This window comes from Rhynchophorus ferrugineus, unplaced genomic scaffold (assembly GCF_030347505.1).
Source record: "Rhynchophorus ferrugineus isolate W39M unplaced genomic scaffold, kcgeb_rfMv2 rfM2, whole genome shotgun sequence".
NCBI lineage: Eukaryota > Metazoa > Arthropoda > Insecta > Coleoptera > Curculionidae > Rhynchophorus > Rhynchophorus ferrugineus.
In genome coordinates, this window is record NW_027472581.1 from 5,447,728 (window position 1) to 5,474,772 (window position 27,045).

General features: G+C 31.4%; 2 protein-coding genes across 7 annotated transcripts in view; one reads left to right on the forward strand and one right to left on the reverse strand.

Annotated features, from left to right (window-relative positions):
- Positions 1–3,361: 3,361 nt before the first annotated feature.
- LOC143190457 (phospholipase A1) lies at positions 3,362–6,956 on the forward strand. The gene is made up of 8 exons (XM_076394764.1): positions 3,362–3,522; positions 3,587–3,812; positions 5,165–5,289; positions 5,349–5,523; positions 5,955–6,031; positions 6,269–6,391; positions 6,447–6,682; positions 6,742–6,956. Exons 1-7 carry the CDS (start codon positions 3,483–3,485, stop codon positions 6,665–6,667), a joined length of 987 nt encoding a protein of 328 aa, XP_076250879.1. The 5' UTR covers positions 3,362–3,482; the 3' UTR covers positions 6,668–6,682; positions 6,742–6,956.
- Positions 6,957–10,386: 3,430 nt separating this feature from the next.
- Positions 10,387–27,045, reverse strand: part of nompC (no mechanoreceptor potential C) — an 81,370-nt gene continuing 64,711 nt past the window's right edge. The window contains exons 24-29 of one of the 6 annotated variants that reach the window (XM_076394711.1): positions 26,510–27,041; positions 26,308–26,448; positions 22,088–22,204; positions 17,070–17,302; positions 11,026–11,161; positions 10,387–10,961 (exon numbers count right to left, since the gene is read on the reverse strand). In XM_076394711.1, the coding sequence (XP_076250826.1) occupies positions 10,585–10,961; positions 11,026–11,161; positions 17,070–17,302; positions 22,088–22,204; positions 26,308–26,448; positions 26,510–27,041 (1,536 nt within the window). In that variant the 3' untranslated portion in view covers positions 10,387–10,584. Of the gene's footprint in view, positions 10,974–11,025; positions 11,162–16,810; positions 17,044–17,069; positions 17,303–22,087; positions 22,205–26,307; positions 26,449–26,509; positions 27,042–27,045 lie in introns of all 6 variants that reach the window. The other 5 variants (XM_076394714.1, XM_076394713.1, XM_076394712.1 and 2 more) reach the window with 5 other exon arrangements.

A 27,045-nucleotide genomic window follows, 5' to 3' on the forward strand; every position in this document is an offset into this window, starting at 1 on the left:
CTTTAATGAATTTCTAGATGAATACAAAAAAAAAACAATATAACACTAATGTATAATATTCTGAATCAGTGGCGGCTCGTGAAAAAAATTTTTAAGGCGTTTAAATTTACCTATTTTTTTGTAAATATATTTATCATTATAATTCTCTATTTCGGAACTGTTTTTCAATAAATAGCATGGAACGAGCTATTAAACGATCTTCGGCCATTGAGTATCTGAGAAACGTTTTGATCCTCCAGTGTTGAGAAACATCTTTCGGCTTCTAATGTTATGTCTTGCTAATAATTCTCTAGTCTCCTTGGGCGTATCTCCTCTTAGCAGTACTTTAATGTTTTATCTAGGAGATATGTTGTAATAAAAAATAAATGATGATTTTTTTAATATATTTTACGTCAAATAATTCGTTAATTTATAATTCACCAGTCTATTTGTAATTGAAGTTGGGTTGGACAATATGATTTTATTAAGTTTCTGCCAAGTTTCTAGGTATGTAACGTTTATGGCGGAGAAAAGCTTCAAATACTTAGAACTATATTTACATATAGACAATATATGAGCCCAAATGTCGTCACTGAAGCCAAGTTAACGAATTTTAGCAGATAGTTATAAATTCATTATAAAAATATTATTAGACACTTAAGAAAATGTAATATCTTAAATAAAACATGTCTAAACATAGATTTCTATATTAAAGGTAAGCGATGAAACATTGTAATTGTAAGTGTATATATTATAAATTGACAAGGTTATTATTAAATCTAGTTATTTAGTATACGGCGAATAAAGGCTGCTGCACTTCAGGTTGTGTTGCTGGATAACTGACCTTCCAATTCATCCGTATACTTGATAAGATGCTTTCTATTTTCGTACACAACATTGGTAGTCCGTATATAAAGTTCCAAATGTGTTGAAGCGCCATGGACTATTTTTCTGATCACAATTTTGTTGAACACTTCTACTCGTTGGTGTGAATTATCAAGAAAGGCAGGAATATCTTGCAGATTGCCAAGAAAAATGTATTTAACTATTTTTGGAAGTAGTGTTTCTGCATCACAATTTTCAGGAATTAAGTAGTTCCAAAAACGATAAATTGGCTCAGTATCGTGAACATATCTAAAAATAACTATCATTTGAGATTTTGCAACATCAATTGTTTCATCCGCCATGATCGCCAAAAATGGAGAAATATTAATTTCCTCAATTATTTTTTCATGACAAGCTTCAGGCGTATACTGTAACAGAGAGTTTTGTATTTCTTTGGATGTGCTTGTAAATACCGAAGCATCTGTTAGATGCTCACTGGAGTTGCACTCAGTTCAGTCGAAAAATTTTCAGAAATTCAAAGTCCACAAAAATCCCCGGATTCTGGGAAGTATCGTTATCATCATGTCCCCTAAGAGCCAGTTCAAACGCTCCACAAAATTTAAAATTTAATTAATAATTTTTATATCCACATATACGTCAAGCTCAAGTTAATTACCAAATTGTTAATTTCTAATCCATCTATCATTTGTTAACGATTCCGCCATCTGTCAATTTCTTATTCTGTCCGTCTGATAGAGTTTATCCAAAGCAAAAATGTTATTTTAGATAATGCTTCTTTCTACAGTGTATCTTTTTTTCACATTGATTTCGTGAACAATTATATTTTTGCAATGAATTATTTAAAAACATTATAAATAAGAAGACCTATGTTATTCCAATTTTTATCTTTTACAATCAACTATTGTTGTCTTTACATTATTTCGCTAATACTGGCCCAATGTTCCATTTTGTAAAATGTTTGTTCCACAAAATAAAATAATACGTTTTCCTTAATTTTGTATTTACACCAATTAGTTCCTATGTTTCCTAGAAATGTATGAAAGGATGATAACTGCATTAAAAACAATTTATATGGAAAAAATACTCACTATTTTTATAAATTTCATAAATTTAACCTCGAATAGTAGTGCTCATATTAAGATACAAGGCTCACTATTTACATTTCGGGAAATGGCAAGACTGTTGTCAGGTTAGTCCATCTGACGGTTCCATCGTGAAGTTTGACATTTTTGACTGTATACGTATTGAGAATATTTTGTCGCATGGACGCTATTTGTTTATTTTACATTTAGTTAAAAGTTTCGTCTCAGCAAAAAATGGAACTGAATCGCGAACATTTTCGTGCGATGATTTTTTTACGATTTTCGACGTGGATTATTACAACAAGAGTGCATCAATCAACTTAATTCGACTTTTGGCGATGAAGCTCCATCAGAAACCACGGTGTATGGCTGGTTTAGTAAATTCAATCGTGGTCGTAGTTCGCTGTCTGACGAATTTCGTGAAGGTCGTCCAAAATAGGCTGTTATGGTAGAAAATATCGATCGTCATGTCATCTGTTGTGAGAATGAGGCATTCCTAAGTATTAGTTCCACCAGCATATATACGATTTTACATGAATACATAGCGGTGCGAAAGTTATGTTCGCGTTGGATCCCACACTCGCTCAAAAAAAGGCTCGTGTCGATTGGTGCAAAGAAATTCAATCGCGGCGCTTCGAAAGACGTTTACAGAATCCTGACAGGTCACGAATTATGGATATATTCCTATGAGCCCGAAAGTAAGCGGCAGTCGACTGTAGGTGCTCCAATATGAACCAAATCCAACAAAATTTGTTCGCGCACGAAGCACTTCAAAGAAAATAATGGCCTGTTTCTTCGGGAAAACTGATCATATTGCAACAGTGCCTCTAGAGGATCGTAGAACAGTAAATTCTAATTGGTACACAACCATTTGTTGGCCAGAAGTCTTCGGTGAAATAAGGCAAACAGAAAAAAGACGCCGGATTGTTCTTCATCATGACAATACGAGCTCTCAAACAAGAGACTATTTGAGCACTCGAAACATCGAATTGATTTGGCACCCAATGACTTCTTTTTGTTCCCATCCGTGAAGAATAAACTGCGAGGTCAACGATTTTCATCGCTTGAAGAAGCTATTGAAGCGTTCAAAAAAATTTGAATCCTCTGAATATTATCATTAATGCTTTGAATAATTTCAAAATATATATTACATCGGTGTCGACCGTAGTATTAAATGAAAACATATGTGTTGTTAGTGAATTAAATAGTTTTAAAAAAATAATATTTTTCAATTCTGTTCTCTTTACAATTACAATGTCCTTATTACAGCTTGGCCCTCGTATTAGCGATATTACATTTTAAATTTAATTATATCAAATATCATTACAAAAAAAGTTACATTTTAACACAATTTTCATATTTTATAAATTATCCATCAGTGTTTACGGTACAATAACAAACAATTTTTTTAAATTGTATTTCAGAATATATATTATTTAATAGTTGGCCATTTATGCTATTAGTTCCAATTTTTTATATTTAATTGCATAAAATATGTTTGTAATGTCCAACGATGTAGGTATTACGTATAATTTTATATTCTAAGTACCAACATCATAACCAGTAGCAGGAAATATGTTTATGTTGATGTTGGTTTGTAATCTATTAATGACAGGTATGTTTTTCAATATTTAGAATCTTCTTAATATGTTTAAGTCTGTTTATATTTTATTATCAAGTGTTAGCCGAGGACTTCAAAGATTTAAACACAACAGAACTTCTAAAATTAGCTATAGACATATCTCAAATAGTACCGATAAATCCAAGATCTAGTGACGTACAATTTTACTTGTTAGACGATATCGAGGCAGAGCCGAGATTAATAAATTCCAGTAGTTATGGTCAAGTTAATTTGGAAAAGCCCATGAAAATGGTTATTCATGGGTGGTTGGAAAATCATAAAAGGTAAGAATCATGCTAAAACTTTGGTAACGATTCTAGTTACTTATAATCACAGATATTTTTATACAGAACTAATTTGTTATATAAAAGTTATTTTTAAGTACTATAGTATAGAAGTATGGTATAGTTTCCTATCGTAATTTTTCTGCCAAATAACATTATAGAGTTATTGTATCCCGAATTGTATTTTTAAGAATAGAACAGAAAAGAAAACTAACGAATTTATGTCTCTGTTCTTGATTTTAAACCTGCCGTAGCTTCATCAATTCTGTACCTTTCTATATATATATATATATATATATATATATATATATATATATATATATATATATATATATATATATATATATATATATATATATATATATATAACATTATAATGTGTATTATGTAATTATAATTATATATATGTGTTACATTTTTTAGATTGTTCAATATATAAATATACTAGCGACCCGCACCGGCTTCGCACGGGTGCAATGCTGATACTAAATTAAATACACTACAGAAAAAATATGAACGTTGTATATAAAAACATAGCGGCCCGCTCCGACTTTGCACGGGCATAAAATATATATGCCTATGTCACTCAATGAAAACATGATTAAAATCGATCCAGTATTTTTGGTTCATTCATTACTGCCCTTGGCCTGCACGCATTAAATTTGGAGTAAAACAATTCCTCTTCCCCTATACTTACTATGAAGATTTCCTGCTATCTTTGGAATATCTAAATTCATACAATTTTTATTACATTACACATTTTTAAACGCAAATTTTAAATTTGTAATATCTCCGAAAATATTTATTTAATTTACATGCTGTAAGGAACCATATTGATCTATATTAATTGCACACTGTATTTAAGGTACTTAATTCAATAAGGATTAATGCCGTATTGCTTAAAATAGCTTCGTAAATAAGCCATTTTCTCACGTAAAAAGTAAACAATAAAAATGGTTAATGTGGGTTATCCCTAAAAGATAAACATATACCATCGCGGACTTTTTTGTAGACCTTTTTATGGTGTACAATACTGTAGTACATTAATTTGATCTAACTCGTAGGGTTAGGCAGCGTTTTTGCTAATTGCTAAATAAGCCTAAAGAAATAGGTTAATTTACGACATCACGTTAGAAACCTCTAAAATTAGCAATGTTGCCTTAGTATATTATGCATGTATTATACATATAAACCTTCCTCTTGAATCACTCTATCTATTGAAAAAAACCGCATCAAAATCCGTTGCGTAGTTTTAAAGATTTAAGCGCACATAGGAATATAGGGACAGAAAAGGCGACTTTGTTTTATACTATGTAGTGATTAAGTGTGTTTAAAAAAGTTATTGTTTTCAGGTCGTGGTATAAGAATATTGCAAATGCTTACTTAAAATCCGATAACATAAATTTAGTTGGAGTTGACTGGAACAAATTAGCCCGACAGCCTTATCTATACTCCGTTGCTAGTACTTCCTTCGTTGGTATTTATAGAGCTATAAAAATAATAATATATGCATTATCTTAAAAAGGCTTCTTGTAGGACAAGAAATCGCAAATTTTATACAAAACTTAAAGATATATCCCGGAAACATCCATCTTATCGGACATTCCCTTGGATCACATGTCGCAGGGTTTACTGGCAAGGAAATATTTAAATCCACTGGACAAAAAGTAGGTAGAATATCAGCATTAGATCCAGCTGGTCCTCACTTTAGGTATATCACTTAATTTCAATTAAATGGTTAGATGGTAATGGCTCATATATATATATATATATATATATATATATATATATATATATAATATATATATAATAAAGATAATAACAGAAGAACTTAATAGATAAAGAAGAGAAAATAATGGCATCGATCAGCATCCTAACTCTTTTTAAGGTAAAATGTAAAGAAAAAATAATAATAAAGAAGAATTCGGTCTGAGCTTAAAATGAATTTTAATTTTTTGCAAATTGCATTTGGCAGTATATTCAACATTATCTATGATCTATAGCTATCATCACTCTATTTTTACAGTCTCCATGGCTCCATTAGATTAAACATTACCTATTTACCGAACGTTATTGATCGTGATGATAAAATTTGTTGTAAACAATAATCGTGAATTGATATCAAATTTACTATTTATTTAGGCAACCCAGCATACCTGTGGACGAGAGACTTGATAAGGATGACGCAGAAATAGTTGATGTAATTCACACAGATGCAGGTAAAGCTTTATTTATTAACAATAAAGCGGAAAATATGTTTTTTTTAAAATCATTATTTTATTGAAAAAATCATTTGTTAACCAAAGTTGGTAGAAAACTTTGAGGCCTAGTATTCTGGGCTACTAGTTTCCTTTTGAATAATAATTTAATCATTCCAAAATCTACAAAAAAATAATCATTCACTTAAAAGTTGGTGTGTTAAGTAACGCGCGGAAAATCATTTTTAATGTTTTCAGGTTTCTACGGTTATGAGAATCCAATTGGCACTTTGGACATATACGTCAATAGAGGTAAACGAATTCAGCCGGGATGTTTGGATGTATGGGAACATCAATCAGTTGGTAATATTATAGAAGCATGTGAGGCGTACATATGAAATATTAAAGTAAACATTTCACTAATGAAATTCTGAAGCATTTTGTAGTCACGCCCGCTCCATTAAATACTTCGTGGAATGGGTCAATAACAGACGTTTTGATTGCGCTTTCTGTAACATTTCATCAGATTACAATAATCTATTGAAGCGATGTCCCTTGTCCGAAAATACAGTAATGGTTAGTACGACAGACGTAGATAAAGGATCAACAGGAATTTGTTTCGCCAATACTACTAAAAATGAACCCTTTTTAAATTGAATTTTATTTAATCATGTATGTCAAAATGTTTGAAATAGATTTTGTTTGAATAAATATTTTAAAAAATGTTTTAGTTCAAGTTAGTGTTATTGAGAATGTACAAACCTATACAAGCTTTCTTGTCCTAAAATACAGTAATGGTTAGTACGACAGACGTAGATAAAGGATCAACAGGAATTTGTTTCGCCAATACTACTAAAAATGAACCCTTTTTAAATTGAATTTTATTTAATCATGTATGTCAAAATGTTTGAAATAGATTTTGTTTGAATAAATATTTTAAAAAATGTTTTAGTTCAAGTTAGTGTTATTAAGAATGTAAAAACATATACAAGCTTTCTTGTCCGAAAATACAGTAATGGTTAGTACGACAGACGTAGATAAAGGATCAACAGAAATTTGTTTCGCTAATACTAATAAATACGAACCCTTTTTAAATTGAAGTTCAATTTAATCATGTTTTTCAAAATGTTTGAAATAGATTTTGTTTGAATAAATATTTAAAAAAATGTTTTAGTTCAAGCTAGTTTTATTGAAAATGTAAAAACATTTACAAGCTTTCAGAATTTTCAAAGTAATTGCCGTAAAAGGATTATTTATAACTGTAATTTTCTATTCAGCTCTCATTATTACTAACCTTATTCCATAATTTGATTCTTTACATGTAAACGTTAAACGTAAACAAATTTTAACCGTATATACTTATTTTTATTTTTATTTTTCTAAATTCACAAACAATGTGTAAATTGTTTTGTTTTTTATTTCACTAATTGATTATTTAACTAAATATTACTATTCTCAATAATTGGAGCTTAATTATGACAAGAAAATTTTACATCATCCGAGATACCATATCATCAGTATCAGGTGAAAATCATTAATTATTAAATAAATCAATCACAGAGTAAATGTAAGATTGTTGCGCCTGTAGTTGTCTAAGATGTATACCTGCAATAAGGGAAGACTGCAATAAATATAATTAAAATTGAAAATACGTGTCCAACAAACAGCACGTATGAATCAAATTGGAAAAATTCTCTGATTTACTATACGAATTTACGTAACCATCCCCACTTCCTAGATTCACCACCTAGAGATTATTTTTATTTCTAAGTAATCGGATGCATACAAGCATATACAAATTCTGGACGAGCTGGAAGTTCATGAACCAAGAGATTACACTTCACATGTTTCAACATGTGAGCGATACCATGTTTTCTTAACATATTAAACATGTCTTAAATGTTTATAACATGTTAAAGTTATTCAGCTCTACGCATACTTATTAATTTAAAACACCCTCAAGAACAGCCATAGTATCTTTAAAAGTCAACTAATTACAATAATTACAATATATGAATGATATTCAGAAATTTATTCAACTCTTCTCTTCGGGTGTTTTGAAGGGTAGTCTTCTTGCATCTTTGTTATATCTATTGTATATAGCTGACCTACCGACCTTCAAGAAACGCTATCATCACACAGGGATCCAATATCAGCCACAAAAACCTCCAACTTCATATTAACATAGCCGAATTGTGGTTGAAAATGTGTCGTATAAAAGCAAATGAGACAAAATCTACTCACGTAATATTCACCATTTGTAGAAGAACATGTACCTGAGTAAAATTGAATAATCATGAACTTCCACAAGCAGACAACGTTAAATATCTAGGAATGCATTTCGAACGACACTTGACATGGAAAAACATATAGTTACAAAACAACTTGGACTTAAACTAAACAAAATACACTGGCTGGTTTCGGAGTGTTGTTGTGAAGTACTCTGAAAGACTATTAGTGCATCCCAATGCACTCGCCAAACAGTTAAATGTACGCGATGACAGTGAAGTGCGTAGGCTCAAACGCAAACTACTATAAGAACTGATTAATAGACACATAGAGTGATATTTAATAATATCTAGAATAAGTTAGAATAGTTTTTAGAATACGTTAGAATAGACCTTAAAACAAGTTAGAATAGTATTTAGAGTAAGATTTAGATTATAAATTGTACAGTAGATCACTTACTGAAGTCAGGATAGTTATATTATATAACTAAAATCATATAATAATACTTATTGCCCAAGGGCAGACTGTTGACGGTTTAGGAGGTTCATAAAAAAAACTATTCTCTTGGATTAATTACAACAGTCGAAAATCTACGCTAATATAGGAATGGGCATTCTGCAATTTTATTTAATTGACGAAGAACAGAAATGTGGTGAAACAATTTATGTAACGAATATTCAGGGTAGACCAGTATTAGAATTACTAATAATTTAAGGGCATAATTGTAATATCAATACAAATTTAGTGTTAATTTTTCACTAAAAATATAATTTATAATTAGTATATAAAATACTTGACGTTAAAGTATTTTGCAGTTAGTTTTTCATATGCATTTAAACATAAATAGATTTATCTTTCAGCTCAAATCAGCTGAAGTTATCAAAGACTGTTTTGGGCATCGGCCCAACAAGATGGCCTCTACAATTCTATAGTACAGTTTGTGAAAATAAAATAAAAATGGCTGGTAAGAAGAAATTCATCAAAGTGCTGAGACCAATTGCTATAGCTAAGGATTACCCTCCGGGCAATATTTTTACTGTGTAAACCTTCTATAGTCTATCCAATGTAGTAGTGAACAGTGAAATAAAATGTTAAAATAAATAATATTTTATAATATTTTTGTTTCATTATTTTATTTGCAGTAGAATGTTGTAATATATAAAAGTTAAAATAAACTAAAAGTCAAAGTTAAATGCTGCAACGTCTTAACGTCTTAAATTCAGATGACTTGAGTTCACTGCTACTTTGGATAGACTATACCTATTTTAATGCCTGTAAAAACAAGACTAAATCAACTGCAGGATTGCAATTTGAGACACTTCACTGCTATTGCATAACAACTAGAACAGAGCTTAGAAGGAAAATGATATAAATGTTACAAGGTGCGTTGGTTGCCAGAACCAACAGATGAGAGGCAAATAATTGAAAAGCTTAACATGTGTGCCTTAGAGAAAATTTACAAGAGGACATAAATGTATACTGTGATTATTTTATTGTTTTTGTTAACAAGGGCAGTGACCAACCACATAACACAAGTTTATGTTTATCAGGATCTATAGAAGCAATTGTTTTCTTTAGCAGGTTTTATTAATATTCCAACATAATACGGTTTTAATGAGAATACATTTAAAATTCTAGTGTTTCTAAAAGGAAATTTTTATTTCCTTTGTTCTGTTCCACTTACATAACTTAACTCCTGACTGTATTTTGTATTTTATATTTCAAATGCACGACGTTTTAGATTTTTCATTTCAAATACATGTGAGATAGTATTTTGTAATTTGTATTTAAATTAAAGAAAAGCATGAATTTCTGTGAATAGTTAATTTGCTATGAATATATAGAAAGAAAAATGTCTGTGCTTTGGTAGAAATAATTAAAAAATGCTGAGTTACGAGCTTCTAAATCAATAGTAGACCAAGAAGTATTATCTTCTAAACTGCAGCCACGACTAACTGCAGAAGAAAAAGATGAATAGATAGTCGCTCTCGTCCTAACGCCATGTTGACAAAGAAATTGGAAAATGTTTTTGAAAAACTTAATTTATACTCACAAAAGTCATGATGTGTACAGGATCTCTAGGCTATTTTTAAAAACCATCTAGGCTGATTTTTATTATATAAGCGTTGAGAGAAAAACAAAACAAATATACCAATAAGCTTTTATTAAATATATGTTAATCATGTTACAAATTTATTTAAAAATAGTTCCGAGTGGACTGTTATTTACAATGTTATTTATGGAAGCACTCTACTCATACAGATAGTGCAGCAAAAGGTAACGATGTCTCTTGGAGTTAGGAACCGCTCTACAAAAGAACAAATAAAATATAATTAGACCTCATTTTAACCAATGGATGAACTAGGCATCATTTGGGGAGTCGAGGCAGGAGGCACGGTCTCCTCGTCATCTTCTTCTTCGTCCTCCTTAGCGGAATCCTTCACTTGATCGCCTTGACCCATCAACGCCCTGTATTTCTTAGCGATGGCCTCCCAGTCTGTAACATGCTCTATTCTGGTAGTCACGGCCGATAAGCTCAACTGAGATCCAAGAGGACTCATTTGAGCCATCGATAAGGCCATGCTTTCTTTTGGCGCGATCTGACGACCCTTTTTAACTTTAGACAACCATTTTGCACCAGCTTTTGACCGAGGGCTTAACTGAGTAGTGCGCTGGAAGCTTCCCATAAGGTGCACCAGACTCTGACGTTTTTTCGATTTGACTAAAACAAAGTCTAATGTTTCGGCAGTTTAGATAAAGCAACAGCTTCGTTGAAATCATACTACCTCTCTTCTTGCAGATATCGACAAGGTAGAACAACCACGTGGTTATCAGGTTGATGGGCGAGGGAGCTGTAGTTGTTCGATGCATGTTCCGGATCAGCTTGCTCAAGCCGAACTTCCATTCGATATCGGATTGTGCCTAAAACATTTTCGGATATCTTAAATTCTAATACGAAAACTTGTGATACGGTAAACTCTGAGTATTGTTGCCCAAAATGGGATATTTTTAATACGTTGTCAAAGATGATGAATGAAAATAGCTTTTTACAGAACGATCAGTAAAAATATACCACGAAAGTGAGCAGTTCGACATTGAAAAAACACAGACATGCAAAACATTTCTAAAAACACCTCGCATCGCTACAAACAAAAATCAAAATGCAAAAAATGCAGCTATGCATGCAAAATTTATTAGATATGACGTAATATTATTCTAATGAACAATCTATACTATTTTAACAGGATATGAAAATCGCTTAATTTAAAATAAAGTTGAATTTAAGTAATATTGATATATTGATAACTATTCTTAATACTACACATTTTATGGCTTATTATTATTGTTGTTCTACTTTACAAATCACCCTTAATTACTTACTTAATTCAAATCAGCATCCCGTTTTTAAAAACTCGCTCTAGTTCTTGTAACGTTTAACAAAGTAATTAATAGGTAAATCGAAAAGTCCCCGGCCTGTCACATAGATGGCGCTACTAGAATTAAATCCAAATGTTCTTTAACTATCGCTAACCCTCAGAAGATGGGTGCATACATTTGACCTCTGTCGGATCATTAGTTTGTAAATTACAGCATTTTGAGTGAAGCAACTTTTGTTGTGAAAAAAATTGGTAAAAAGGAATTTCTCGTGTTGATAAAATATTGCTTTTTGAAGGGAAAATTACAATTGAAGCAAAAACTGGGCTTGATGCCGAGTTTCTGGACACTGCCCCAGGAAAATCAATCATCAAGGATTGGTATGTTAAGTTTAAACGTGGTAAAATGAGCACCGAACATGATAAACGCAGTGGACGCTCAAAAGAGGTTGTTATCGACGAAAACATTAAGAAAATCTACAAAATGATTTCGAATGACCGTAAATTGAAATTGAATGAAATAGCAGACACTAAATATATCAACTGATCGTATACATCATATCATTCAAGAATATTTGGGTATGAGCGCACTTTTACCAAAAACAACGATGAGTTGATGATTCGGAGCAGTGTTTGAAGATGATCAAGTCTAATAAAGCCGAGTTTTTGCGTCGATATGTAACAATGGATGAAGCATGGCTCCATCATTTAACTCCGAAATCCAATCGACAGTCGTCCGAGTGAACTGCACACGATAAACCGCTCCAAAACGTGGGAAAACGCAGCAATCGACTGGCAAGATTATGGCGTCTGTATTTTGGGATGCGCATGGAATAATTTTCATTGACTACCTTGAAAAAGGAAGGGCCATCAACAGCAACTATTACATAATGTTATTGGACCGTTTGAAGGACGAACTCGTCTAAAAACGGGCATCATTTGAACAAAAATAATGTGATCACCGAAACTGACTTATTTTGAAGCAAAGGATAAATCGTACCAAAAAATGGTATTGAAAAATTGGAGGGTCACTATAATCAGTGTATCACCCTTGAAGGGAATTATGTTTAAAAAAGAATTGCCAAAAAAATGTGTTTTACTATGGTAGGCCGGGGACTATTCAATTAACCTGTTACTGCTTAGGATCTGTTTCACGTATTCATGAAAAATACCTTAACAAGTGCGGAAAGTTGCATAGCGAATCGCGGTCACCATTTAGCCGATATAATTTTTCAATCATAGCGAAAACAGAAATGTAAGACCAAGTATTTTTTTTAATAAAAACCAAACTTACTTATCTTTTATTTGAGCAATGTTATAGGCAATCAAAATAGAAGCGGGATTTTTGCCCCACGTTGTATATCAGGCCTCCTTGTAAAATTTTGTTAAAGACTTGGGCTATGCCGCCAAGAAATGCAGAACATACCTAGAATGTTGTATTAAAAAAACAAAACTGCAGATATTGGATTTATATTAATTCAATAAAAATATATCGAACATTATAAGAGAATCTGAAGGGAAGTGTTTTATGAGCCTTATATGTTCACGGTTTTAGTTAAAGGATAGTCTAAGTATAGATGAAACGTATTTGGAGCATATTTTGCACAAAAGATAAAACCTATGGAAATGAACATTTCATTGATATGTTTTTGAACAATTTATTTTATTTTATTTTATTTTATTTTATTCTATTTTACACTACCCAAGAAGACATTATTATTTATTTCCAATATGTTTAAGAAAAAAAAATTATAATAAAAATAAAATTATTAAAGAGATAATAATGTAATATTAACTTTTACAATTTCCATAGAAAATTGCATTAGTAATGATATAATAAAATATAAATATTTGCCTCTATAATTGTAAATATATATTGTTCATTAGTCTAATAAAACTTGTAAAATCGAATAATCTTTTAATTATCAAAAATGACTTTTCGTAAATGGACCATAAAAAAAAACAGCATATATAGACTGTTAATGTTATATGTTCTAAAAACCAAATACGATCACAACAAAAAGCCAAAAATACATCGTCTAAAGCTATTTTCTAATTTCTTCTAACATCCTAATCTAGACAGAGTATCCAGTACCACTAAAACCACCATTATTTAAGGCACACAACCGCTAGTGTTAATCGATACTGGTTGATGGTTGATTGAAGCTGAGATTTTGAATTGAATCCGTTTTCGGGATATGTTTAGATGAAATGTGTTTTAATGGCCGATTTACTGTGACCGATACAAATTGGTGTGAGTCTAATTAGTGAAACAATAATGCCTACAATGATCCAGCCCAGAAGAACTGGTGCGCGAGAGCAGCGTGAAATCTGATACGACAACTTCGGATGCTTGGTTAACAAAAATCAATAAAAAAACGTTCATTGTTGATAAGAATAAATCATAAAATCACATCAAAACGTAATAAAAAAGAACAAATATCAGTTTGGTGACGAGAATTGGGATAAAACGTACGTCATAAGAACTAGGCTGTTGAATAAGTTCGTAAAAAACTAGACATTTGCCAAAAATAGAACCAAAAATAAAATTTAACCTCCCAGCAAACCAAATGCTGTAACTAAAGCATTACTGTAACATTTTGAACTAGTGCAAAAATTAGTAAAAAATTAATTAAAAAGATCATTATTTAAAGAAAATATTAAAAATTATTTCAAAAGATCATTGCTAAAATAACGCATCTGTTATTGCAAAAACTATGGCTAAAACAAATGAACTAAATAAGGTTTGTTTCAACATCAGCTCATTCGACATATGTAGCTCCTTTCAATGACTTTCATCAATGAAAGATCTAAAAGATGCTGAAACATATTCAGAAAAAACAAATCTCAGTTTTGTGACGAGAATTGGGATAAACCGTACGTCATACGAACTAGGCTGTTGAATAAGTTCGTAGGAAACTAGACATTTGTCAAAAATAGAACTAAAAATAAAATTTAACCACCCAGCAAACCAAATGCTGTAACTAAAGCATTACTGTAACATTTTGAACTAAAAAAGTGCAAGAATTAGTAAAAAATTAAGTTTAAAAAGATCATTGATTAAAGAAAATATTAAAAATTATTTCAAAAGATCATTGCTAAAACAACGCATCTGTTATAACAAAAACTATGGCTAAAATTAATGAACTAAATAAGGTTAGTTTCAACATTCAGTTTATTCAACATATTTAGCTGCTTTCGACGACTTTCAACAAAGAAAGATATAGGAGCTGCTGAAACATAATGAAAAAGAACAAATCTCAGTTTGGTGACGAGAATTGAGATAAACCGTATGTTATACGAACTAGACTGTTGAATAAGTTCGTGGAAAACTAGAAATTCGTCAAAAATATAACTAAAAGTTACAGTTTAAAGACCCAGCAAACCAAATACTGTAACTAAAGCATTACTGTAACATTTTGAACCAAAAAAAGTGCCAAAAGTAGTTAAAAATTAAGTTTACAAAAGACCATTGAGTAAAGAAAAAATTAAATACTATTTCAAAAGATTAAAGAAAAGATTATTGTTAAGATAAGGCATCATAAGGTTCACTCAAGAACTATGGCCAAAGTCAGTGAACTAAATAAGGTTTATTTCAGCTTATTCGAGAGATTTTGCTCCTTCCCACGACTGGTATCAAAGATTGAGATGAGAACTGCTGAGTATTTTACAAAGCCAAGCAAACAAATTATTTCCAGCCTAACAACGTATAATACCAAAAACGTTAACTCATTTTATGATAAAAAAACACAAGGTAAGAATATAGAAACAAAAATTCTGATAATATGATGTATTAGAGTGTAAAAATAATTAGAAATAGAATACATAACGGACGCTCGTTAATGTGAACGAATTTAAACTATGTGTAAATAACATTCTCGAAATATTTATATTAACGAGTGTAATTTAATTGATTTAAATCATAAACGTTTTATTAAAAGAAACGATTAGTACATTTGCACTAGTTATAAACATGTAATATTAATTGTAGTAATAAATCCTCGAATTCGTGATACAAATGAATGCATTTTTTACTTTTTACTTTTTATTATATAATATATATTATATATTTATATTAACGAGTGTAATTTAATTGATTTAAGTCATAAACGTTTTATTAAAAGAAACGATTAGTACATTTACACTAGTTATAAACATGTAATATTAATTGAAGTAATAAATCCTCGAATTCGTGATACAAATGAATGCATTTTTTACTTTTCACTTTTAAAGCCTACTTTGATACGAACTGTGTTTACTAATGCAACCTGAAATTCATTAGAAGTTAATACCAATAGAATTTACAGTTATCTCTAATACAATGATATGCGATGTCTCTGGACCACTACCAGTTCTTAGGCAAAAACATTTTTTAGCTGTTATGATTTCATGAGATATCCGACTAATTTTAATTCTCAAAATTTAAAATGCGAATATCCAAAATAAACAAATATCTCATGTCTCTAGACTAGAATAACACCTTAATGGTGGAGATATGTCGTGTTTTTCTACTGAATTAGAAATGTTGAGTTCATTTTAAAGAATGTAATAAAATGTTTAATAAAATTCTATAATAACACGACCAGCAGAAGGAATAGAATTATTATAATTATACTATTCTTTCTTATTAATTATATTTATCTCAATAATTTTATTCTTTCTATAATACCATATCTGCATGCACTTAAATTTAGTGCCAAAATGTTATAATTATTTGATACCATTTAGTATTAAGTAGTAAACAAACATGATTTGTACTTTATATTATTCAATATTCTATCTCATTTCATGGCTGGGGTATCTGGGAATAAACCCTATTTCTTTTTCCTATATTATTATTTACCAAAATTAACAAAATTAATAAAATAAACAAAAATCTTAAATTTCTAAACTGCAATACCCTCTTAATTATTGGATACATCGTGTTTTTATAATGAAGTAGATATGTTTAGTTAATTTTAAAGGAAGCGAAATGGTTAATAAAATATAATTATATTATAACAAATCAATCAGCACGAGGAATAAAATTATCATAGTTAATAATATAAAGATACTGTAACGCTAAAATAAAATGTTCAAATAAAATTAAACCAACTAAAAAATGTGATAAAAGAAAACGAAAAGGCTTCCTTCGCTGTCGTACCAAAAGCGGCACTCTAGCATTTTCATATTGATTTGCGCCACCTGCCGATGTTACCTGAATGCGCTGATAAGTGTCAGTCATCATAGCGATGAGCAAGTTAATGAGCACCACCACCGATACCAGCATGTATACACCGAACACTATTTTGAACAGCACCTCCGTCCAATAGGGCTGATTGTTGTGGTTGGTATTTTTGTTATAGCCGGGTATTTTGAGGAGGTCGGTCGTTGTCTGGCCGAACACGGCAAAAAACAGTAGCTCAAAAGCGCTCACGGGGTTCTTTTGGACTGGAATCACAAAGTACCACAATTACCTGGATGCGCTGGTACGTGTCGGACATCATCGCGATCAACAGATTGATGAGGACCACCACCGACACCAACATGTAGATGCCGAAAACCACCTTGAACAAGTTATCCGTCCAGAGGGGCCGGTACAGGGGCGTGCTGCTGCCCCTCGGGGGTTTGACGGTGAGTTCGTCGTACGTGGTCTGACCGAAAACGGCGAAAAAAAGCAGTTCGAAGGCCAGAAGGGGATTCATGATCACTGAGGACATCGAGAGATGAGTGATGCGACTTGGCTCGCGTCGACCGAGCTGCTATCGATCAACGGCTGATCAAGGAAAGGGGAATCGGTACCCCGTCTTGATCAGGCGTTGAATTATTTATGTTTTTGGACAAGTCACAATAACAATAGCCTCATAAGTATAAGCTCATATCTAGTAAACTGCATCTAAGACACCAAAAAGACTCTCTATACATTTAAAAAATGCATGGCTGTTTTTAAAAACAAGAATTTAAATGAAATTACATTTTATTTAAATATAACACAATCAACAGTCAGAAAATACGCTACTGTTATCTAACCTTTGCATAATAACGTTTTTTATAATGATTTTTATATTGGAACATTTACATCATATTGTATTGACTTAATAAAGCCTGAAAAACGCGACAGTCGTTAGATCGCCGATTAGATCAACTCAAACCTATCACGGAGGTCCATATGGACAATATGGTTGGTTTACTTTGGAAATGGAAGATTAAATTTAAACATTTTTTAAACCTTGTAGAACAAATTTACATAACACTAAAGATTATTTATCAACATTGATGATGAAATGTTATTATCTGCCATGTACCAATACTGACCAGCCACATTGATGGTGAAATTGTACTATTTCTGCAAGTAACTTTCAGGTTTGTATGAATATATAAATTGATGGTCTGATACTTAAGAGATTTTCCTTTGAACAAAATGGAGATTTCTATGATAATAAAATAAATTATTCAAGTAACAAAATAAAAAATTATAAATATATTGTTTGTGCTACAGAATTTTTAATATAACAATCTAAGTGCCTTTTAAAAGAATATTGTTACGATAAAGGGTCTAATAGCATGCCCGTACCAAGGTACCAAAAGTAATATAATAGCATACTCCTAGGTACGACCATAGTCTTTCTTGGAAGTATATGAGAAATTCAAATATTCCGACATTTTACCATTTGACCAGGAAAAGCAAGAAACCTTTTTCCTACGAAAGTGAAAACAAACCAATTGAAAATCGATAATTAAAAATTTTAGCTGTTATCCTCTCACCCTGATGTCTTTGAATATTTGTGTAATATTGGGGATTTTGAAAAGTATTTCAATTGCCAACCAAAACAATTTCATTTATGTAGGAAGCTAGATGAAGCTTTAACTGACAAAGATATAGACTGAACAGAACTTTTACATGAATTAAAATTTATGATTTCTACAGAACTGCGATAAATATGTTACGACGTCTGTAATAGAAACGATTTGATTGAGTCATAATAAATAATTTAACGCATTTAATCCCAAACATTACTGTTGCATTACGAATATTATTCACTGTACCAATTTCTGTAATTACAGCTAAAAGTTTATTTTGAAATGGGCCAGGAGCGGCTAAAAGTACTCGCTACGGTTTCTGATTGATTTCTGACTCAGACTGATATTTTTCAGCTACTTATTGAAAATTTAATTAACCTACTTACCAAAAGTGAAGCAAGAAAAGTGTAATTTCTATATTTCTGTCTTTCAAATATGTTCAAAAATGGGCAATATAACATAATATCAGTCAAAAAATATTTATTTGACCTTTGGTTTTTTAATAACTTGACATATATTATAACTTTAACATTATTCTTTTGTTACTGTACAATAAACAATTTAATTACACTTTATGTATCAGTATTTCGCACGATGATGCAGAAGATGATTGGCGAGCCACAGGCTACTGTTAAATGGAATCTAAACCTATCTCTTCTGCATTCTCCTCCATAAGTTCAAATAACGTTTTGTGCTAATATATTATGTTACATTGCCACAACATTCATTCAATAAAATTTCTAATTCTGCTCGAAGAACTATGTATATAAGGTTGTATATATAGTAACGTGAAAATAGGACGTGTCAATTGAAACAATTTAATATCAGACATTTTCATGCTATCTAACTGAAATAGTTAACGAGACTCATAAGTTTATTCAGTTAAAACCTTGAAACTTCAAAATATAGTTAGAAAGAATCTTCTGAAGAATCAAATTGGTTTGTTAAAGAGCTAAAGTGCAATCAACCAATCCAAGCCCTGTTATGAAAACAAACACTTTCATAAAATATTGGTAGAAGTTTTACCGATATATGAAAAGTATGGTGATTTTATTCTTCGGAATAGTAGTTTGGAATAAATTATACTGATACATGAATCCATAATAAATACTATTTGCTTCAAGGTGTAAATATGCAACTCTGGCAAAAAAATTTCTTCTATTAATTATCATTATTTAATGATATGTAACAAACTGAAGAAAATAACTGAGTATATATAAAGACACGCACAATACTAAAACATACCAGGTGCTTGCATATATTCTGACATTTCACTTCAAGAAGCCAATTATTTAGAAAAATTGCTACAACATATTTTAGTCAATATATATTTTTTTTCAATATATATTTTCTACGTCATCGCGTCTTTATAGCAGCATCACAATATTGTTTTACGAATGACACGTCCACTTTTTATTACTAGTCACAATGCACCACAGAAAGCTTCTTCTTTGTTTATCATGCAATGAAAGTGCGATGTTGAAATGGAATTTTTACTTTATTCTTGTATTTTGGATATTGACAATCACATGTAAACGTAGGGAAATAGTTGATTCATCTACTACATGACGAATAGTACATTTATGAACTGTTAAGTTATCTGAGCATTTAAGATAGGATTCTCGTTGAGTAATATTTGGCAATTCGTGAGTTTTTTGGTTTTGCAGGCCATTATTTGTCAGTAACACTAAAATCGCTGATCTTAAATCGTTAAAACCAAAACCAGAACCAGAATATAACGCAGCAGCATCATTATAAGCTTCCAAAAATGCTTTACTGACTTCGGTAACATATTTCTACACTGAATAATTCAAGAATAATAAATGGAAAACCATAAATTTACCTAGATAAGTCGAGTATAACAATTTTTTATATGAACACTTCGCAATTTCCTTAATAGTCGCTGTTGGTCCTTAATAGTCGCTGCTTTCTTAATGGTCCTTCCTTTATCAAGGTAGCCAATCAAAATTAACCCACGCGCATTTCAAAATACAGACGCCATAACCTTGCCAGCCAGTTGCCAGTTGCGTTTTCCCACGCTTTAGAGCCGGTTTATCGTGTGCAGTCCACTCGGATGACTGTCGATTGGACTTCGGAGTGAAATAATAGAGCCATGTTTCATGCCATGTCACATATCGACGTAAAAACTCGTGTTTATTATGCTTAAATATCTTAAAACACTGCTTCGAATCATCAACTCGTCGTTGCTTTTGGTAAAAAGTGAACTCGCGTAGCACCCACTTTACACAGAGCTTTCTCATACCCAAATATTCGTGAATAATATGATGTACACTTTCAGTTGATATCTTTAGATGGTCTGCTATTTCATTCAATTTCAATTTACGGTCTTTCAAAATCATTTTGTGGATTTGTTAAATGTTTTCGTCGGTAACAATCCCTTTTGGGCATCCACTGCGTTCACCGTCTTCGGTACTAATTTCGCCACGTCTAAACTTAGCATACTAATTATTGACTCAAGCCAAGTTTTTACTCCAAATGTATTTATTTTCTTCAAAAGGCAATAATTTATCAACACGCGAAATTCCTTTTTGCCCAATTTTACCACAATAACAAAAGTGGCTTCACTCAAAATGCTATAATTTACAAACTAATGATCCGACAGCTGTCAAATTTATACACGCATCTTTTGAGGCTTAGGGCTAACTAAAAAACATATGGATTTAATTCTATTAGCGCCATCTATGTGCCAGACCGGGGATTTTTTAATTAACCCGTTAGATGCTAGAAAATATTTTTCTAAATATTTAGCGACTTGGAAGGGAAAGAGTCTGAAGCAACATGATGCGACTTCGAATCGAGATTAATGCAAGTATGTTTTTAGTTAAAATCTTCTTATTGTGCAAGGCAAGAGTGTAATATTTAACTAGAAAGAACCATCTCAGTAACGCTAGTTCACAGTCTTGGTAAGGCCGTATATCTTTTGGGATGGTTTCTAAAGTGGTCACTGACCAGTCGATAGACCAAAATAAAATATTCACTTAAAAGAACACCAATTATACTGTTTTTTATTTGTTTTTTGACGAAATAACATTGCAATAATGGGACAAAATAGTTTACAATTGTTTTACTCTGATCTCGAAAAGTAAAGTGGAAATTAGATAATAGAAAATATTTTTCTAAATATTTAACCAGTGGGAAAGGAATTGGTCTGAGGTGACATGACGGTATTCTTTCTGATTCGAGAGTCTCGAATTGGAATCGAGCTTAAAGCTAGAATGGTTTTAATTAATATTTTCTCATTATGCAAGCCAATATTTCACTGGGAAGGACAATCTCGGCCACGTAAGTTACCAGTCTTGCTAACGCCGTATATCTTCTATTGTAGTTTCTAAGGTAGTCACCGACCAGTCGATGGTCCAAGATAAAAATTCACTTTAAAAACACATATTATACTGTTAATTTGTGATATAAATAAGTCTTTATAAAATTTGTACCAGTTAAAAATTGCGATATACTATTTTTGTACAGCCAGGCATTTTTGATATATTTATATGTAGAAACACTTTTCCTACAACGACACTGAACAGCACAAGTACGTCACAAGTAACACAGTTAACGGTAGACGACAAAAGACAAAATATTCAATGGACAGGACACAGTTTTCGATAATGGCGGGACAGCCACAATAACGTTCTAATAAACAAAACGACATCGTTCACACAAAACTTCTTACTCCCGGCGTTTAGCTCTAGAGGAGGACGTTTCTTTCTCAGTCCGGCTCTTGGACGCGGTACGTTACTATTAATGTCAACATCGATCCACTCGGCATCGTCGTCAGGAGATCTGACCTCTACAGGTTCGAAGTTAGAATCAGTGTAATCGTTAGTAACATTGTTAGACAACTTCTATAAATTTTGTATTAGTATCAGTTTCTTATAGGTAGCTCTATGTAGTATTCTTAAATATATATCAATTATTCATATATTAAAAAGTCTAAATATGAGGTTTGGAAAAAGTAACATCGTTTTTTTCTAGCGCTGGGAACTATCGACTGAAATCGAGTGTTTAGTAACTAACTACTTTCTACTACCATCTCGCGTATTTTCAGTTACTATTTTCGGACCTACTAAATTCATTTGAATAATATTTAATGTTCTGACATTGCGGTCCTAGCCACGATCTTGAAAATTTTGTGCCGAATTTATGCTAACATAGATTTATATGTAATATATATGGTTTTATGTTTTCGTTGTAACATGACAATATATTAAGTAAATAATAATATATTGTACACTAAAATAGTAGCATTTTGAAACTCTACTTTTCAAGATTATTTATTAATATAATAAGGTAAAAAGAACAACATTTTGATTGATAAATGGAAAAATAAATTTGACTGCATTTATAATATCTTTGAGTCTTCTTTTTATTGATCTTTTCGATTTTTTGAGGTCCCTCAATTTTTGTTCAAGCCTTTGAATGTTAAAGCTTCTATGATTGAAGATTCAAGTTTTAACGAATAATAATATTCTCAATAATCAAATAATTCCTCATTAACCATAAATAAAACTGTATTATTGTTTTTGCAAAGGTTGCGATGGTTAAATAGTTGATAAAAATTCCTTAAGAAAATACGATGCAAATGTTTAATGGTCATTACTCCATTTCCCCTTACAACCAAGTCAAATATCAAAAATATAAAAATAATTATACATCATTCAAAATGAAACTGTTATTTTGAAGGTAACTAATTACGACAATTATCTCTTCCCTTTACTTTCCCGAAGAAAATTCAACAAGAAATATGTGCATCTCCGTCTCACTTATGACACTGTTGAAAAAAATACAGTAAGCGCATGTTGGAATGAAATAGAAAAAAAATTACTTTTATTATTATATTATGTCATTGTTACTTTCCGAATATTAAAATATGATTAAATGTATTTGGTATCATTATTATATTCCTTTTTTCACTTTGCCAGTTTCCATTTCAATATTATTTAATATTCATACTTCTCTGTCTGTTATTACGACTAGAAAGACAGCCGAAGTGTGTTACTGACTGTACTAGTAATTACTATTTTCATTCTAGTAGTAGTTTTTTACTATCGATTGTTTCTACTATTTTCACTCAATGGGTCCCAACGCTAGTTGTTTCTAATATATGGCTTTTAAGCCATATAACTATTGTAATAAATATTGACTGAAACCTATTTTTATTGCGTTTGAAAGTAAACAGCTCATATGTTATTCAAGATAGACGGATAGTGTCAGTCAAAAGTTAGCCTGCTTTGAATGAAGATTCTAGTAAGAACTTTCCATAACTTCTTTCTCACTTTCAAAAAGGGAACTTGCAATGCAGATTTATTGTGAAGTGTTTACGTTTACGCTATTGTTCAAATTGGGTTTGTTTGTTGTTTTCATTAAATGTTCCTCACTGCCATCCAATCGTTGAAAAAATCGATGAAATTCTTAACCAACGAGTTAACATCGACCATAAAACCGTTTTAAACCGTTTACGTAACACTGTAGACCAAAATTAACTAGGTACAAGTTTGCATTTGTAAATGGTGTAATGATAAATCGCTTCTTAAACAAAATAAAATAGAACTTTCTTTGAAAATGAATGATTATTGGTGATAAAACTCTAAGGAAAAAATCCCAGAAATTTTACAGACGATTGTAGCCAAGAAACATGATGCAAAATGTTAGATGAGATTCACTTAGCAGAAATTTTGAGATATTCAAATACTGACTTAGAAGTTATGATGCGTTCGCTAAACCAGCAGTTTTCACTATCCCATTGGCTTCAAAAGAGGTTTGCGAATACTTCGTTCAGTTTTTCACTCCGAAATATCAGAAGTGGCCGTGTTATGGCTTTATCAGAAGACTGACAAACGGCCACCTAACAAAATTGAACATGTCATCGATTACTGTTTGAAATTCATATGAATAAATTCGTTTTGAAAAAAAAAATTATAAGCAAACATAATTACTTTTTCCAAAACTCATTATATATATAGTTGAATATTCATAACATATCGGCTAAAAAGTGAGCGGTTAAACTAATATTAGATACTAATAATTCTTTTCTATAGAAATAATAATATTATATGATATTAAGCATATAAATTAGTTTTAAAGTATTGCGTTAAATTTCAAACTTCATTGTGAAATATTGGTACCATATTTGCCAGGTGACCAAGTGCGTTTCAATAGACATATTGCTTTAATTCAAACGGCACAAAATATCCAAGATTTTCGATCACTCCCATGTTTTTAAGCAATTAGACATTATGTCTTCTGTTACTTCCAATAATTCTGCATATTCTTCTTGTGTTTTACATTGATTATCATCGAGTAATGCCTTAAAATTTTAAAATAAGTAATCACAAAATGTTTATGCCTTTCCAAAATTATCTTAGTCTTCTGTGTCATAATCACTACTTTTAAAACATCGGAATCAGTACTCGCATATTGACATCGATGGGGCACGGTTGCTATAAGGCTCACAGAGCATTCGATTACTTTCAGCCGTCTTTTACTTCAAATTGATGCAAAAAGTAAATCTTCCGGCAAATGCGATTTACTCGGTACAAATCCCAATATTTTCACGGTACTGGAAAACATTTTTGTTCACACTTCGACGAAATGAAACATACCGAAAAGTAAAATCAGTGAGGCTTCAACATGGAGTTAGTACTCGATGCAATTTAATACACAGTACCAAGTTAAAGCAACAGTTTAAAGGATTATTATAAATCCTTTAAAACATTATAGTTTAGCAGCCTCATATAATATATAATTTGTTAATTACATTTTCTTTATTCATCTACAGTTTATCTTGAAATTATGAAAACAACCAGAGATACATTGCATACATTACTGTTATTATACTGTTATAAATGCAGTAAATGTAGTATTTATGACACAATAATTCAAATGTTTAAGGCTAAAATATCAGTCAACATATCACCCGCATTATCTAGAATGTTTTGAATATGAGAACGACCAAGAAGTTTATAGCATCATATAAAACGCAATGTATCTTTTAAATACTTTTAGCATAATTGTTTCAAATACTATGTTGAAGAGTAGTGGAAAGACATCTCCGTAGGAACATATCTTGAATTTCTGAAATGAAAGGAATAGCGCCTGAAGAAGGTTAGTAATTTTTGATAGAAACAGGTCAGCTGTTGAAGCTTTACGAAGTAAACATATACAGTGTAAATAAAAGCATAAACGCAGGTTTTCTATCTCTATTACTTTCTACCAGAAATTGGCGAAGTGCAAAACCAAAAATTATGTTGCTGAAGTTATAATTTTTATAAATATTTTTCCGACCATTCCGCTAGGAGACTTAGTTAGAGACTTATAGTTAGAGAATACTTGTTATAATCTTGACTATCTGCTTTTAAAATTTACTAAAGCAGTTATTTACCGTTGAGATCAGTCACTTTTTAGCCAATGTATTATATAATCCATAGATATTTAAATACAAATATAGACTGTACCTGTCAAAACCCGTATGATATGAAATTAATGATATTGAACACAAAATTTATAGAGAATGTAATAAAACACTAAAAGATTAATAAAAATTAAGTTAATTACGATAAAATATTATATTTAGGCGCACCTATACTACAATTTTCCTATAATAAACAAAACAATATATTATGGTGTTTTTCTAGAGTTATAAAGAACTTTTAATAGCAACAGGTCATGAGAATCATTTTATTTTGAAATTAATTCATATTCAACATGGATTAACAAACTCTTATGGAAATATTGACGCAAAATCAATTTTGTGCGACAATAATTGTCAAGAAATTGTCCGATAACTCTAAAAAATACCTCGGTTATGTAAAAAATATATCAAGATTTATATCAAAGTAATATTTCTAAAGAAATTATAGCATAAAATGAAACTTTAGTAAAAACATAACTCACCATCTTTGAAAATTTCATTAGAGCGTCGCACTCTCTTTCCATTTTCGAATGGCTGATTCAACGCAACGAACTGCATCGAAAATCCAAACACAAAAATGGCCAACACAGCCAGGAATCGAGCCAGATCCTTCATTAAGTTACCTAAAATCGTTCTTAGTTAACACGCGAAAGAAAAAAATGATAATGATGAATATGGTAGTACCTATGATAATAGCCCATGGTCCAAACAGATGATGGAACGATAAGAAATCTAAAATTTGCACGCAGGCCAGGAGAAAACTTAGCGCGAAAAGTTGATTCCTGCAGTACATCAGCGTTGGCCAGAATCTTCGTTCGATAAACAGTAGGCCCATGAGATGGACGCCCACCCCGAAGATGCTGAAAAGTAGCACCGAGATCTTGATCCAACCCAAACCACTTTTATCACTGGGATTGGTGAGTTCAAAAAGTAACAGTCCACTTAACCATACCAGCAGTATCCACTCATACCAGTACGGCAATAAGTTTGTTCTGTTTATGGTCGGGTACGGTGGAGTGATACCAACGATCAACAAGAATAACATCAAGTATATGTGTGAAGTTAAGTAGGACATAAATTTAATAATGGGCACTTTATGATACTTATGACCTAGAGGTAGCGTGAACGCTATCCAGACAGGCGGACAGATTATGAACAACACGAACAGAAGAAGCGTACGCCACGCCGTCCAGTTGAGACCTCCTCTCCAGAGTTCCTAG